Below are 16,777 nucleotides of genomic sequence, written 5' to 3' on the forward strand. Positions count from 1 at the left end.
AGACCAGGGGTTCTCAGCCTACTTATCACTGTGGGCCACAATGTGTTACCTGGGCCACAGGCTGAGAAGCACTGTGCCTCCCCCACTCCTATGCCCAGCCTGCCCCGCCCAGAGACCCCTCCACAGAGTGGGGCCAAGAATGGACCCCACTGCAGGGCTGGGAAGAGCAGGGCAGCCCAGGAGCTCTGGACCCCGCCATGTGGGGCAGGGCAGGCCTGGCAGCTACAGAACCCACTGTAGTAGGAGGATTTTATGTATGAATTTAATATAATTTAAAATAAAACATAATAATGTAGCATGTCTGAAATGTATTGGTCTGTGATTTAACCATACCCTGCCAGCCACCCTTTCTAACTAGCAGAAGGAATGGCCTAATGGGCCGTCTCAGCCGGAATCTGTGTCTGGGCTGATTTCAAGGCAGTAACAGACGTTTTAAGATCACCACTTGTTGTAGGTTTAGCGTGTGAAAATCAGTAAAAGGATGTTGTGATTGTGTTCTTGTGCGTTGCAACTTGATGTTCCTGTTCAAAATGCTCTGTGGAAATCAGTTCTGTGTTGTGTGTGAATGAGGAATGTGGCTGTAAAATATAAAAGGAAAGGCCATCGCCGAGCCAGATGTTCTGGGAAAAAACCAAACCCAGATGCAAGAGCGCCAGCAAATTACAACCCGCCCCTACTGAACTGTCAAAAAATGGCAAATTAACAACGCTAAAAATAAAACAAGCACCTAGTGGTGGGGACAAGATATCTGTAAACCAGGCTGGGGTAGCTCCCTAAAAACCAAGCACTCGTCAAACAACAATTAATTACAGCAGGACGGTGCAAAACTCACTGGTCCCAATGAAGGAAGATCACTGTCTAAACGAGGGCCTTGCCATGGAACGTTGGGTTCGTCCTGCCAAGACTTCCCCGGAGCATCGTGTCGCGACCGTCAGAACCCAGCTCCTCCCTACCCGTGATCAACCGAGCTGGCCAGTAGATTGATCCAGACTCTGGACTGGTAACTGTAACATCGACTGGCGGGACAGTGTGTGTGTGTGTGTGTGTGTGTGTGTGTGTGTGTGTGTGTGTGTGTGTGTGTGTGTGTGTGTGTGTGTGTGTGTGTTGTGATTGAATGCATATGCTAATTGTTGTATCTTCAATAAACGCGGCGTATTGCCTTCTCCCCTGAAAAGGATCCCATGTGCCTCTTATAAGCAGAACATTTTTGGTGGAGAATTGCGAGGGGGGGAAGACGTGCACTGTGTCTGTTGAACACACTGAGAAATATTGCTGCCAGGTATCCCATCCGTATCAAGTGACCAATCATACAGGTGTGAACACCCCTGGTTGTAGAAATACCGGGCAATAGAGAGAGGATTAGAGTCCTTGCTCTGACCCATCTGTTGGGGAAAATCATACAAATAAGAGATAATCAAACTGTCAGCTCTACACAGCCCCAGTCATAGAGGTGCTGGGCCATAAGAGGGAGGATTAGAGTCCTCGCTCCTACCCGTCTGTCAGGGAAAAATTGCACAGGTGAATATACCCTCGGTCACAGCAGGATTGAGCCCAAAAGGTAGGGGCTTAGTGTCCCCTCCTCCTGCTCTGTCAGGCAGAGTTTTAGTGGGTACAGACTGTTCGTGTTGTGTAAGTCCCAGCACAAATGTGGGCAAGAAAAATTATAAAGTAAACAAAATTTATAAAAAAATCTATTCAGGCAAAAATAATCCCCTAAAAACAAAGCTCAAAAAGAGCAGAAAAAAGCACCATGGACACAGGACACTGCTCCTTTTGAGAAAATTTTCCAAACCTTTGGGCAGAGCCCATGGACTGAACAAGCATTAGCCGATGCCCATTTTATAGCTGATTTGGAAGATAGATCAGCAAAATATCTGTTGGTCTACAGGCCATCAACCCCAGTAAAGAGAGACTCCACTGCAATTTAGCTACTGTAGCCGCCCAGCAGCCCCAGGCCCCACCATGCCGGCGGGGCAGCCTGGCAGCCTGGAACCCAGCCATGCGGGCCCTGCAGCCTTTGGCACACAGCTGGGCCACAGCTGTATGCTGATTGGGCCACATGTGGCCCATGGGACGCGCGCTGAGAACCACTGATCTAGACCTCCTTTGTCCAACCTGCTCTTAAAAACCTCCAGTGACGGAGACTCCACAACCTCCCTGGCCAATTTATTCCAGTGCTTAACCACCCTGACAGCTAGGAGGTTTTTCCTACTGCCCAACCCTAAACCTCCCTACTGTCCAACCTAAACCTGCAATTTAAGCCCATTGCTTCTTGTCCTGTCCTCAGAGGTTAAAGAGAACAATTTTTCTCCCTCCTCCTTGTAACAACCTTTTATGTACTTGAAAACTGCTATCATGTCCCCTCTCACTCTTCTCTTCTCCAAACTAAACAGACCCAATTTTTTCAATCTTCCCTCATAGCTCATGTTTTCTAGACCTTAAATCATTTTTGTTGGTCTTCTCTGGACTTTCTCCAATTTGTCCACATCTTTCTTGAAATGAGGTGCCCAGAACTGGACACAATACTCCATTTGAGGCCTAATCAGAGCAGGGTAGAGTGGAAGAATCACTTCTCATGTCCTGCTTATAACTGTAACAAAGTGAGTTTTCCCTGGTTATGCTGCATGTGAGTCTAACTGTTTTGCATGGATACTGTGTGTGCCTCAGTTTCCCTGTGTATTGCACCAATGCCTGGGTGGTGGGGATAAGGGTGTGTGACTTTGCTGAGACTCTCGGGGCCACATGAGGAGGCTCCAGCTGCCTGCACGTAAGGGATGGCAGATGCTCCTCGTTAACTGAGAACCAGGGGGGGGATGCGACCAGGTGACCCTGAAAGGAGTCATGCTACCCAGACTCCTGGCTGGCTCCATTCAGAGCAGTTCCAGAGCATCGGGCCTGTGACTGTCACAACAACACGCCTGCTAATACAGCTCATATTTAGCTTGTGATCCACTCTGACCCCCAGATCCCTTTCTGCAGGCCTCCTTCCTAGGCAGCCATTTCCCATTTAGTGCGTGTGCAACCGATTGTCCCTTCCTAAGGGGAGCGCTTTGCATTTGTCCTTATTGAATTTCATCCTATTTACCCCAGACCATTTCTCCAGTTTGTCCAGATCATTTTGAATTTTAATCCTATCCTCCAAAGCACTTGTATGATGAAGCAGGGGAGTTTCTTGTTGTTTTCAATGGTTTGCATGCAGAGGAGGTGGGACTCAGTTTCCCTGTGTGTTACTGGTTAAATGAAGTGGTGGGAGAGGGAGTTTGTTGTTTCAGAGGGCCAGCCAATGGCCTGAAGAATGGACACTCTAGCAACTGGGGAGCTGGTACCCGGGAGGCACAGCTCGGGAGTCACAGCCGGTTCTGGCCAGAGGGGAACAAAGGACAGCTGAGAGAGGAGGCCCAGGCGACCTGTTTACCTGGAACAGAAGACAAAGGATAGAGGTGGGACTTGGGGGACAGTGATATTGGATGCCCAGCTGGAAGGGGTTGTGTGACGTTACTGACATGAACTGGGACCATATAGATCCCTGTTGCAACCAAGGTCCTGCAGTGGCACCAAATCTTGTATAAAGGGGGTCTAATAAGGTGTCTCAGACAAGGTTATGGTTTGCTGGTTATGGTTATGCTGTCTGGGTGCATGTATCAGTTTTGTATTTACAGTTATAAGTATTGGCTCTATCCTGTCTGTATTTCAAACTTGTGCTCTGCTTCTGGATGACACCCCAGACAATTTGGCATCAGCACTGCCTAGCCTGCTTGATGGCCCATTAAGGACCATCAGCAACACAACTGACCCACTGAGAGAAGCAGATACACCTTGTGACTCAGCCTAGCAAGGACCTGCCTATGGACAGAACTCTGAAGTTTTTCCAGGCCATGTGCTGGGTGGTTTGTGTTTGGAACAAAGGAAGCACAGGTCACATGGCAAGAGACTATAAAAAGCTGCAGCATCTCCTCCATCTTGAACTCAATCCTGCTTCTTGCCTCTGGAGGGTCTTTGCTACAAACAGAAGCTCTACACAAAGGACTGAATGACCCATCCCAGCGGGGGATGTTCTCCAGAGACTTGATTCGAACCTGCAGTTTACTCCATCACTGCTACAAGCCTGAACTAAGAACTTTGCCATCACTGTATGTAATTGATTCCATGTAACCAATTCTAGCTCTTCTCTCTATCTTTTTCCCTTTATGAATAAACCTTTAGATTTTAGATTCTAAAGGATTGGCAACAGCGTGATTTGTGGGTAAGATCTGATGTGTATATTGACCTGGGTCTGGGGCTTGGTCCTTTGGGATTGAGAGAACCTTTTTCTTTCACTGGGGTGTTGGTTTTCATAACCATTCATCCCCAGGACGGGTGGCACTGGTGGTGATACTGGGAGACTGGAGTGTCTAAGGAAATTGCTTGTGTGACTTGTGGTTAGCCAGTGGGGTGAGACCAAAGTCCTCTTTGTCTGGCTGGTTTGGTGCCTTAGTAATGAAGGACCCCCGCCCTGGGGCTGTAACTGCCCTACTCTAAGCGATTTGTCCTGAAGTGATAGTCTCAGAACTGTCCCGCCAGAGGCAGCATCGTTACAGGGGGGTTCTGGGCTGGAGGGAGAGAGCAGGCAGAGCCCCCTTGGATGTGGGACAGACCTAGCTGTGCTGTGCTGAGGGAGGCCAGGCCTGAGGCTGGAGAGTTTACCATACTGGGTTCAGATGCTCAATAAACCCTCCTGCTTTACACTGGCTGAGAATCGCTCTGGGCTAGAGATTAGAGAGCAATGCCTCCCCCCTGGGAGCAGAGGCCCTGGGGGTCCAGAGGGAGGGGACTCCCTGAGGGGGCCCCCCGGCAGAGACAAATGGGCTAAGGCTCAGAGAGGTGTGGCTCCAGGAGGTGGAGGGGCCTGACCCCAAGAGAGAGCAGCCTCCCGAGAAGGGCTGTCGCACTGAAGGGGGCACCCCCCACCGACCACATGGAGCTGAGAGAGCCCGAGTCCTGGGAGTCCGTGACAACTTGCAACCCCTCCCAGTTGGTATTGGCCGTAATCTTTATAAGTGGACTCTCTATGCCATGATCTAAGTCAGTGATGAGGATATTGAACAGAACCGGACCCAGAACTGACCCTGCAGGATCCTTCTTCTGATTTCAAATTCCCAACCAGCTCCTCCCTATTGTCCCATCCCAAGCAGAGCAGCCTCCCCTCAGGCACCTTCTCCACCCCCTGCAGCAGGAACGCCCCCCAGCGCTGGCCCCGCCGCGTTATCTCCCCAGCAGGCGTCTGGGCAGCTGAATTCCGCCCCCGAGTCCTGGGCTTTGGAGGGGTTTGCTGGTCGTTTATGAAAAGCCTCCCCCGCGCGGTCTGGCAGTCCCTGTGGGGGGGTGGGGGGGGGGGACTCACCGCTTGATGGAGCTGTAGTACTGGTGGATGAAGTCCCGGGCCAGAGGCAGCAGCTCCTCCTTGGCTGGGGGCCCCTCATCTGCCTGGCAAACCATCTGCTTGGGGAACATGAGGGAGCCCAGACACCGCTTCCCAGTGCAGGGCAGCTCCTGGAGCACAGAGAGACAGAGCTGAGGCTGGGGGCTGTTGGGGTCAGACCCAGCATGGACCCCAGCTCCGGTGCTTCAGGGCCGCCCTCCCCCACCAGTGCCCTGAGCCACAGCCTGCTGCTAGCCCAGCCCTGGGATCCCACAGCCTGTGAGGCGTGGGGAACTTCTCCAATACCTTCATGGCCACGAGGCAGGGCTACTCTCTGGGTGGAAAGACTTGCCTCGCCATCCCCCCACCCGGGAAAGAAGCAGTGAGGTGGGTCCTCCAGGCCTGCCTAGATACGCTGCACAGGAGCAGCCACGCAACAGGCTCAGTAAAAGGGAGGTCTGACGAAGCGGGGCTGGTCTTAATGTTCCCTCTGAATACTGGGGGGGGGCTCAGTTCCTGGCTGACCCTCTGTCTCCTGGCAACTAATGGCCAGGTCCTTCCCCCGGCAAGGGGATGCTAAAGGTGGGGGAGAACAAAGAGGTCAGGTGACCTCCTGGCCCAGGAAAGGGGCTGAGCAGAGAGGAAGGGCTGCGGGGGGGGGGGTTTCAGTCTGGAGCTGGCTGGAGACAAGGAGTGAAGTGCAGACGTGGGGGTCTGGCTCACTGCCCCCCAGAATGGACCCGGCCGAGGGGTCCGGTTCGCTGTATCTACAAGCTCTGTTTTAGACCCTGTTCCTGTCATTGAATAAACCTCTGTTTTACTGGCTGGCTGAGAGTCACGTCCGACTGCAAAGGGGGGGTGCAGGACCCTGTGGCTTCTCCAAGACCCCACTGGGGCAGGCTCACTGTGGGAAGCGCACAGAGGGGCAGAGGATTCATAGATTCATAGACTCTAGGGCTGGAAGGGACCTCGAGAGGTCATCGAGTCCAGTCCCCTGCCCTCATGGCAGGACCAAATACTGTCTAGACCATCCCTGACAGACATTTATCTAACCTATTCTTAAATGTCTCCAGAGATGGAGATTCCACAACCTCCCTAGGCAGTTTATTCCAGTGTTTAACTACCGGATGCTGAATGCTCCAAGGAGAGACCCAGGAGGTGAAGACGTGTGAGCTTCTTGCCCTGAACAAGTCTGCTCCAAGGGAGAGGAAGCTCCCCAAAGTCCTGCCTGGCTTTGTGGGGAGAAGTTCCACAGCATCGCCTGGGGACTCCGTGACAACTGGTGGCAGCCGTGGGATGTACTGCACCCCGTGAATGGCGCTGCTTGCAGTAAGTGACTGGGGAGCATTAAAACAAAGGAGGGATAATGAGGACCAGGCGTGCTGAAGGCTCAGAGAGGGACGGTTTCAGGGGGCAGTTAACCTCTGGGAGTGTGTGACCAGCGAGAAGGACTGTTGGAGTAATGGGGTCCCCTGGAGTACTGCAGTGAGCAGTTTCAGGGGCGGAGGAGCTTGCCGCTCGACCCTGGGAGAGAGAAGGATTTTTGCAGTAGCAGGGTTCCCCTGGGGATTGCTGGAACAGTCCCAGGGGCAGAGGAGTCTGCAGCTCGACCCTGGCAAAGAGGTGGTGATCACGAGAAGGGCTGGCACACCAGGGGTTCTTCCTGGAAACCATGGGGGCGCCAAGAGCACACAGGCCTGTGAGTCCAGAGCCACTTAGGAATGGTGAAGTGATGGCCTATCACCATCCCCTTAAGAAGGACATTGTGATCCTGTGCACAAAGAGAGGGATACGCATGGGGACGTTCATCAAGGCACAGTTAATCGTGCAGTTGGAGGAGGAGGACCGCTCTGAGGAGCAGATTCCTGGCCCAGATGGGGCTACAAGAGGATCTGGGAGCAGCTGGAGCAGCAGCCAGGCATCCCTGAGAATCTGGTCCCCAACCAGACGAGGGTCTTCACGATTGGGTTCCCCATCAGGGAATCCGAGACGGATGGGATTGGAGCTGAGTCCGAGAAGGCGAGAGGACCATAAGAGACAGCAAGAGGCTGAGGAAAAGCTGCAGGAGAAGCAGCAGCAGCGTGGACTGGCGATGGTGGAGCGGAGAGGCATAAGGGGCTGCCCAGGGGTGAGTGGGGATAGACCCCAGGCTGCCAGTTCCGCAGGGAACCTCAACACTAAATTGCTGCACCTGGTTAAGGAGGGAGGGATGTGGGTACCCACTGTACTGCCTTCGAGCAGGCGGGTGATTTGAGCCAGGGGAACCCTGCGGAAAAGCCCCGGTATTTAGCTTCCTTGCTGGGTCCCAAGGCCATAGCCTCTGTCAGCCAGATGGGTGGGGTGGTGGACAGCTTCCCACTCCTGGCCCCGGCCTATATGTCTGCGTGGAGTCTCCTGGGCTCAGGCCTCTTGAACCCCAGTGGGAGTAGAAGGTGGTGGTCAGTGGGGAGACACGCCTGGGGTGGCGAGACCCTGGGACGGAGAGAACTGTGGTGTTGCAGCTGCAGATGCTGAGGGGCTGTGGGACCTGGGTGAAGGTCCCCGGGGTGAAACCCCTCGCCCTGCCTATGTCCCGGATCCCTGTGCAGACCCAGGAGGGGTCAGGCTGGCTGGTAGTTGGGGTTCTCCAGGATATCGGCTGGGAGGCCCTGTTGTGGGGTGACTGTGTCTCCTTGGGACAGGATCCAGGCCCTGCTCCTGTAACGGCCGAGGATTTGAATTTGAATCCAGGGAATCAATTGGCTAGGATGAAAATGGTCAGTGAAAATGCAAATGACCTGGCTGGCGGGGGCAGGGGCTGCTGGGCTCAGGATACCTGCCTACCTGTAACCAGCCCCCTGGGGCTGAGTGGGAGGGAGAGATGCTCCCCGCCCCCCTGCACACCGGAGAGGGGGCTCACACTGGCTCTGATGCTGGGATCAGAGCAGAGAGCTCGCTGCCTGCCCCCACTGGGACAGCAAGGTCAGCGCTGAGCATGGGGGGAGCTGAGACCCCAGCTGAGTGGGGGGACACCCAGGCAGGGCAGGTCGGCTGCCAACCAGGTTTGCCTGGTCCAGACGTGCTGCTGGGAAGTGATTACACAGCAGGGAGGGAGCTACCAGGGACAGGGCTCAGGGGGGCTGTGACCCCAGGCCCAGCCAGCGAGAGGGAGCAGGTCCCACTCCCTGCCCCAGCCGCTGAACCCCAGACCAAGCTGCAGAGGGATCCCTCCTTGGAGAAGCTGCGGGAACTTGCTGGCTACAGCGCTGCAAACCCCCTTGGGGAAGGCTGCAGGGACAGAGCCCTGCGGGAGAAGGGATTCCTGTCCCGGGAATCGGCTCCCGAAGGCAAAGTAGAACTGGGAGGAATCGGGAGGTAGCTGGTGGTGCCCCAGGAATCCACAGGGTTCTTCCCGTTCGAGCTGCTGGATGGGAGGAGAGTGAGGGGACCCCTGGACCTGGAAGAGGAGAATTGAGAGGAGCAGGGGGAAGACCCCTTGGGTGAACTCTTCCCTGAGGTGAAAGCCAATCTCCCCATCAGGTGTTCCCCGTTCAGAGTCACTAGGAAAGCAGCCCAGAACCTGGAGAGAGAGGTGAAGGACCTGCTGGCTTTAGATGGGATCCAGCTGTTTTACAGTCCATGGGCCTCACCCGTGGGGCTGGTCCCCAAGGGAGACAGGATGTCTGGTTTAGTGGGGACTATCAGAAGCTTAAAGCCATCACAGTGTCCAGTGCCACCCCATGCCTAGGCCTGGGGAGATTCTAGACAAGCTGGGGGGATGGAGAACTTGGCCCTGGCAGACACTGATAACAGTGTCAGATAACTGATAACTGGGTCATGACACTAATTGAATCTATTTCTCTATGTTAAGTTCTCCTCACACCTTCTATGGGTCATCTTAATTATCACTTCAAGAGTCTTTTTTCCCCTGCTGATGATAGCTCATCTCAATTGATTAGACTCTTCCTGTTGGTATGGGTACTTCCACCTTTTCATGTTCTCTGTATGTATAAATATCTCCTGTCTGTGTGTTCCATTCTGTGCATCCGAAGACGTGAGCTGTAGCTCACAAAAGCTCATGCTGAAATAAATTTGTTAGTCTCTAAGGTGCCACAAGTACTCCTGTTCTTTTTGCGGATACAGACTAACATGGCTGCTACTCTGAAAACTGATAACATGTGCATCTTTAGCCAGACCTGGGAGGAACAGGTGTCCCAGGTGAAGAGGGGGCTGGGCTGCCTCAAGGAGGTGGGACTGATGGTAAAAGCCGAAAAGTGCAAGGTGGAGATGATCAGAGATTGGCCCATTCCCCAGACCAAGAAACAAGCCCAGGCCTTTTTCAGGATGGCGGGGTGCTACCGGAGGTTTGTACCCCAGGTTAGCCCCCTAGTTGCCCCATCCCTGAGCTATGTGAGAGAAGGAAGCCAGAGGAGGTGGTCTGGACCGAGCAGTGCCAGAGGGCTCTCTCTATACTGAAGGAGGCTCTAATCCAGGGCTCAGTAAATCTGGCAAACCCAGACTTTGCTGAGCCTTTTGCTGTGGTCACCGACGCCTCAGACGCAGGGCTGGGCACGGTGCTGATGCAAGCCGATGCTGAGGGGGGGAGACACCCCAGCGGGTACCTGAGCAAGAAACTGCTGCCCTGGGAGCAGAACTCTGCAGCCTCAGAGAAGAAATGCCCGGCCATGGTGCCAGCCCTTAGAAAGCTGCAGCTGGATCTATTTGGGCAGCACTTTACTGTGTATACTGACCACTCTCCTCTGACGTGGCGGCATGCGCAAGGGGCTGATGCCGAGCTGCTGGGGACAGAGACACCTGTTCAGAGGGTGGCCAAGGTCAAACTGGGGGCTCTTAACCCAGAGAGCCCAAATTGCAGCCCTCCAAACTGGAGCGCTGGGAGAAGACCCAATCCCAGTTTCAACCCCAGGGGTATTGGGGTGGCAAAAGGGCCCGGCCTGCATAAACCTTCTCATACGCAGCCTGCAAGCGCCATCAAGCACAACAGACCCATGGGAGGGTGTGAAACTGGAAGGGCCTGGTGTAACGCCCACCAAGGAATGGGAGAGATGATGGGGCATCCGTGGGAGCATTGGTGGGTTCAAACTTCCCAAGGTCACTGGCTGGAGTGACCTCGCTCAGTTCGATCTCGAAGGGGGGAGAGATGTGACTAACTGGGACTCTTCTTAATGTTTCCTCTGAATACTGTGTGGGTGCCTCAGTTTCCCCTATGCATTTCTTAAGTCTCCAGTGTGCATAAATTGCTGACACTTTGCATCCTGGCAACAAATGGCCGGGGCCCTTCCGCCCCGGCAAGGGGATGCTAAAGGTGAACAAAGATCAGGTGACCTCCTGTCCTGGGAAAGAGACAAAGGCCAGAAAGGAGGGGCTGGAGGGGGTTTCCGTTCCTTTCCCGCCAGGAGGGCACCTGACCTCTTTGTTCTCCCCCACCTTTAGCATCCCCTTGCAGGGGGGAAGGGCCTGGCCGTTAATTGCCAGGAGACAGAGGGTCAGCCAGGAACTGAGCCCCCCTCCCAGTATTCAGAGAAAACATTAAGAAGAGTCCCAGTTAGTCACATCTCTCCCCCCTTCGAGATCGAACTGAGCGAGGTCACTCCAGCCAGTGACCTTGGGAAGTTTGAACCCACCAATGCTCCCACGGATGCCCCATCATCTCTCCCATTCCTTGGTGGGCGTTACACCAGGCCCTTCCAGTTTCACACCCTCCCATGGGTCTGTCGTGCTTGACGGCACTTGCAGGCTGTGTGTGGGAAGGTTTATGCAGGCCGGGCCCTTTTGCCACCCCAATACCCCTGGGGTTCAAACTGGGATTGGGTCTTCTCCCAGCGCTCCAGTTTGGAGGGCTGCAATTTGGGCTCTCTGGGTTAAGAGCCCCCAGCTTGACCTTGCCACCCTCTGAACAGGTGTCTCTGTCCCCAGCAGCTCGGCATCAGCCCCTTGCGCATGCCGCCACGTCAGAGGAGAGTGGTCAGTACACACGGTAAAGCGCCGCCCAAATAGATCCAGCTGCAGCGTTCTAAGGGCTGGCACCATGGCCGGGCATTTCTTCTCTGAGGCCGCAGAGTTCTGCTCCCAGGGCAGCAGGTTCTTGCTCAGGTACCCACTGGGGTGTCTCCCCTCCTCAGCATCGGCTTGCATCAGCACCGTGCCCGGCCCTGCATCTGAGCAGGGCCGACTCTAACATTTTTGGCGCCCCAAGTGAAAACAAAGAGTGCCGCCCTGCCCCCCGAGCGTTGCACCGCCCAAGTCCCCCATCCTCTCGAGCGTACACGTTGCGCTGCCCAAGTACCCGTCCCCCCGAGCGCCGCACTGCACCGCCAGTCCCTGCCCCTCCCAAGAACCGCACTGCACCGCCCGTCCCTGCCCCTCCCAAGAACCACACTGCACCGCCTGTCCCCACCCCCCCGAGCATTGCATCACGCCGCCTGTCCCTGCCCCCCCGAGCATCGCACTGCGCCGCCCGTCCCCGCACCCCCGAGCACCGCACTGTGTCGTCCATCCCCACCCCCCGAGAGTCGCATCGCGGTGCCCAAGTCCCCGCTCTCCCGAGCACTGCACTGGGCCACCTGTCCCCGCCCTCCCAAGCACCGACTGTGCCACCCGTCCCCGCCCTCCTGAGCGTCGCACTGCGCCGCCCGTCCCCGCACTCCCAAGCACCGCACTGCACCACCCGTCCCCGCACCCCCAAGCACCGCACTGCGCCGTCCGTCCCCCGCCCTCCCGAGATCCGCACTGCGCCGCCCGCCCCCGCCCTCCCGAGCATCGCATCACGCTGCCCGTCCCTGCCCCCCCGAGCGTCGCACTGCGCCGCCTGTCCCCGCCCTCCCGAGCACCGACTGTGCCACCCGTCCCCGCCCCACCGAGCACCACACTGTGCCGTCCGTCCCCGCCCCCCCGAGCACCACACTGTGCCGTCCGTCCCCGCCCCCCCGAGCACCACACTGTGCCGTCCATCCCCGCCCTCCCAAGCACCGCACTGGGCTGCCCGTCCCCCCCTCCCAAGCACCGCACTGCACCACCCGTCCCCGCACCCCCGAGCACCGCACTGCGCCGTCCTTCCCCGCCCTCCCGAGAACCGCACTACGCCGCCCGTCCCCGCACCCCCGAGCATCGCATCACGCCGCCCGTCTCTGCCCCCCCCGAGCGTCGCACTGCGCCGCCTGTCCCTGCCCCTCCCGAGAACCGCACTGCGCCGCCCGTCCCCGCCCCCTGAGAGTCGCATCGCGCTGCCCAAGTCCCCGCTCTCCCGAGCACCGACTGTGCCACCCGTCCCCGCCCTCCCGAGCGTCTCATCACGCCGCCCGTCCCCGCCCCCCCGAGCATTGCATCACGCCGCCCGTCCCCGCCCCCCGAGCGTCGCACTGCGCCGCCCGTCCCCGCCCTCCCGAGCACCGCATCACGCTGCCCGTCCCTGCCCCCCCCGAGCGTCGCACTGCGCCGCCCGTCCCCGCCCTCCCGAGCACCACACTGTGCTGTCCGTCCCCGCCCCCCCGAGCACCACACTGTGCTGTCCGTCCCCGCCCTCCCGAGCACCGACTGTGCCACCTGTCTCCGCCCCCCCGAGCACCACACTGCGCCACCCGTCCCCGCCCCCCCGAGCACCACACTGTGCCATCCATCCCCGCCCTCCCAAGCACCGCACTGGGCTGCCCGTCCCCCCACTCCCAAGCACCACACTGCACCACCCATCCCCGCACCCCCGAGCATCGCATCACGCCGCCCGTCCCTGCCCCCCCCGAGCGTTGCACTGCGCCGCCCGTCCCCGCACCCCCGAGCACTGCACTGGGCCACCCGTCCCCGCCCTCCCAAGCACTGCACTGGGCCGCTCATCCCCCCCTCCCGAGAACCGCACTGCGCCGCCCGTCCCCGCACCCCCGAGCACTACACTGCGCCGCCCGTCCCCGCCCCACCGAGCACCGCACTGCGCCACCCGTCCCCGCACCCCCGAGCACCGCACTGTGCTGTCCATCCCCGCCCCCCAAGAGTCGCATCGCGCTGCCCAAGTCCCCGCTCTCCCGAGCACTGCACTGGGCCACCCGTCCCCGCCCTCCCAAGCACCGCACTGGGCCGCCCGTCCCCCCCCCCAGCACCGCACTGCGCCGCCCATCTCCGCCCCCCCGAGCGCCGCACTGCGCTGCCCGTCCCCGCCCCCCCGAGCGTCGCGTCGCGCCGCCTGTCCCTGCCCCTCCAGCACGGAGCCCCACTTCCCAAGTCCCGCCTCCCCCCCAGCACCGCCCAGCTGAACCAAAAAACAAACAAACAAACCCCGAATGCTGCCCCGTCCCAAGGTGCCGCCCCAAGCACGTGCTTGGTAGGCTGTGTCTGGAGTCGGCCCAGCATCTGAGGCGTCGGTGACCACAGCAAAAGGCTTGGCAAAGTCTGGGTTTGCCAGATTTACCGGGCCCTGGATTAGAGCCTCTTTCAGTATAGAGAGAGCCCTCTGGCACTGCTCGGTCCAGACCACCTCGTCTGGCTTCCCCATCTCCCATAGCTCAGGGATGGAGCCTGCTCCTCCAGGGGTGTGACATGGAGGTGGTCCATGTGAGAAGGAGGGCCAATGTTATAGCGGATGCTTTATCACGGGGCGGGGGCCCTGAACTTCCCCAGGTCACTGGCTAAGTGACCCTGCTCCATTCAGCCACAAAGGGGGGAGAGAGGTGAAGAAGTGGGGGGGGGGGGGTTTCCAACGGTTTGCATGCAGAGGGGGTGGGACTCTGTGTCCCTGGGTGTTACTGGCTTAACAAGGTGAGAGGAGAGGGAGTTTGTTGTTACAGAGATCGGGAGAGGGAACTTGGGACCCTGGCCGATGGCCGGGAGGATGGAGACCCCAGTGACTGGTGACCTGATGACCCAGAGATCCAGCTCAGGAGTCGAAGCTGGTTCTGGCCAGTGGAAGGACAATGGGCTGCGGGGAGAGGACCCCGGTGACCTGACCAGCTGGTTCCAGCCCGAGGGGCCAGAGGGGGGCTGAGAGGAGAGGAGGCCAAGGCGACCCAGTTACCTGGAGAGAAGACAATGGACAGAGGGGGCTTGGGGCCAGGGATATCAGAGGCCCAGCTGGGAAGCAGGGGGGCTCTGGGCTGGAGAGGGGGAGCAGGCAGAGCCCACCTGGCTGCAGGGGGACTGGGATGTGCTGGGCTGAGGGAGGCCAGGCCTGAGGCCGGAGAGTTTCCTGTGCTGGGTTCAGACACTCAATAAACCTCCTGTGTTAAGCTGGCTGAGAGTCACTCCGGGCTAGAGAACAGGGGGCATCAACCCCTTCGGGGGTGAGGAGGCGCGGGGGCTCCAGAGTGAGGGGACTCCCTGAGGGGCCCATGGTGAGAGACAGACGTGCTGAGGCGCAGAGAGGTGAGGCTCCAGGAGGTGGAGGGGCCAGACCCCGAGAGAGGGTGGACCCCCGAGAAGGGCTGTTGAACTGAAAGGAGCACCCACCACGGATCGCACGGGGTCATGAGTGGGCACGATCTGTGAGTCCATGACAACTCCAGACTGAGCAACAGAAGGGTCCCTCCTTGAAGAAGCTGAGGGCCCTTGTGGGCCCCAGTGTTGCAAGATCCTGGGGAAGAACTGCAGGGAAAGATCCCTGTAAGAAAAGGGATCTGGTGCCAGGAAAACTGAACCTTGTAGGATCAGTAGGCAACTAGTGGCTCCCCAGAAGTACCATATCCCTCCCTGTAAACTTCACGGGGGCCGTGCATCCAGTGAGGGGGCTGCAGAACTTTTTACTGCCCCAGAAATTCACAGGGGTCCCCCCTTTCGAGTTGGTGTATGGAAGGGAAGTGAGATTGGGAGGGGAAGATGAATGGCGACTCAGGGGTGGAGTACGTTCCGGGGAAAGCTCACTGAGCCCACGGGCTTGGCCAGGAAGAACCTAGCCAGGGTCCAAGGAAAGCAGAAAGGCTGGCATGACAGCATGCTGGCTCCTCTGGCACTGGGGACCAGGGGAGGGGTCTTGGCTCTGTGCGAAGGGCGCCTGGGATGGGCCCTGTGAAATCATGAACCAGCGGAAGGAGATGAGTCATGTCCTGGCGTGGCTCAGTCAGGCGCGTGTCCCATGTGGACACAATGAAGTCACATGTTGACAGGGAGCAGTGGGTGCTGGTTGTGTGTGGGCACGGGAAGGAGAAGGCAGTGTGGAGGGGTCCCCAGCGGGTCTCTTCTCTGAGACAGGAGCCAGCCTCCTGCTGAAATCAAGCCCCCTCTGCCCTAACTCTGCCCATAGGCAGGAAGCAGAGGGGCCGCGTCCCTCCCTGCCCTCCAGCCAGCCTGGGCTGACTAATCTAGCTGTCCACAGGGGAGGGGAGACAAAAATCACCCACCCACCAGGTGTTCCCCATTCCCAGTCACCGGGAAACAGCCCAGGCCCTGGCTAGAAAGGTCAGAGTCATGCTGGCTGTAGAGGAGGTCCAGCCACCCCCCAGCCCTGGGCCTCTCCCATGGGGCTGGTCCCCAAGGACAGGTCGATCAGACTCTGTGGACTCTTGAAAGCTCAATGCCATCACCATGCCCAATGCCTGGCTCAGGCCTCGGCCTGACAAGATCCTAAACAAGGTACCTCAATACCAGGGATCTCACTAAAGGCTACAGGCAGGTACCTTGGCACCCAGATGCTGGGATGGAATCTGCTCCCATCACCCCATGGGGATTTTGTGGTTCCTGGTCCTGCCTGTCAGCCTCAAGTGGGCACCTGCCACTCCCAGCGCCTGGGGGATCAGTTCCTGAGGGGTGTGGAGGAGTGTGCCTGGGAGAGCATGAATAACGTGTGTCTTCAGGCCAGCTAGGGAGAACTGTGTCCTGGTGAGAAGGGGCTGGGGCACCAGGATGCTGAACGACTTTAGAGACTGGAAGGGGAAGGTGGAGATGGCAAAGGTGTCGTACCTGGCTGGGACACAAGGCAGGAAGCGTCTGTCTAAAGCCAGAGCTGGCCAAGGTGAGGGGGATCAGAGACTGGCCCATTCCTCAAAGCAAGAAGCAAGCCCAGGTCTCTCATGGGATGGCAGGCAGGGCACCACTGGAGGTCTGTGCCCCACTTCAGCTCCCACCACGGGGCTGTGTGAGACGGGCGAGCCGGTCGAGGAAGCCTGGGCCAAGCAGTGCTGGGTCGCTCTGTGCACAGAAGGAGGCTCTAACCGAGGGGTAGACCCAGACGAGGACAAGTTCAGATGCAGGGCAGGGCTGCACCAACTGACGGGGGCTAATGCCCAGCCCTAGGATGGAGTCTGACCCCCAGGGTTATGAGGTGGATGTGGTCCACGCTGATAAAAGTTCAAACGTTCTCGCCAATGCTTTGTCCCGGAGAAGGGGCCCTGAACTTCCCCAGGTCACTGGCTGGAGTGACCCCACTCAGTTCAGACTGGAGGGGGAAGAGATGTGACGAAGTGG

General features: G+C 58.0%; 1 protein-coding gene across 4 annotated transcripts in view; it reads right to left on the bottom strand.

Annotated features, from left to right (window-relative positions):
* Positions 1-16,777, bottom strand: part of NOS3 (nitric oxide synthase 3) — an 82,766-nt gene that overhangs the window by 61,633 nt on the left and 4,356 nt on the right. For all 4 annotated transcript variants that reach the window (XR_007772825.1, XM_050942449.1, XM_050942450.1 and 1 more), the window contains exon 3: positions 5,381-5,529. Coding sequence is in view for 3 of the 4 variants with exons in the window: in XM_050942449.1 (XP_050798406.1) it covers positions 5,381-5,529 (149 nt within the window). In the remaining variant the exon portion in view is untranslated. The remainder of the gene's footprint in view (positions 1-5,380; positions 5,530-16,777) is intronic.

Source organism: Gopherus flavomarginatus, chromosome 2, assembly GCF_025201925.1.
Source record: "Gopherus flavomarginatus isolate rGopFla2 chromosome 2, rGopFla2.mat.asm, whole genome shotgun sequence".
Classification (NCBI taxonomy): Eukaryota; Metazoa; Chordata; order Testudines; family Testudinidae; genus Gopherus; species Gopherus flavomarginatus.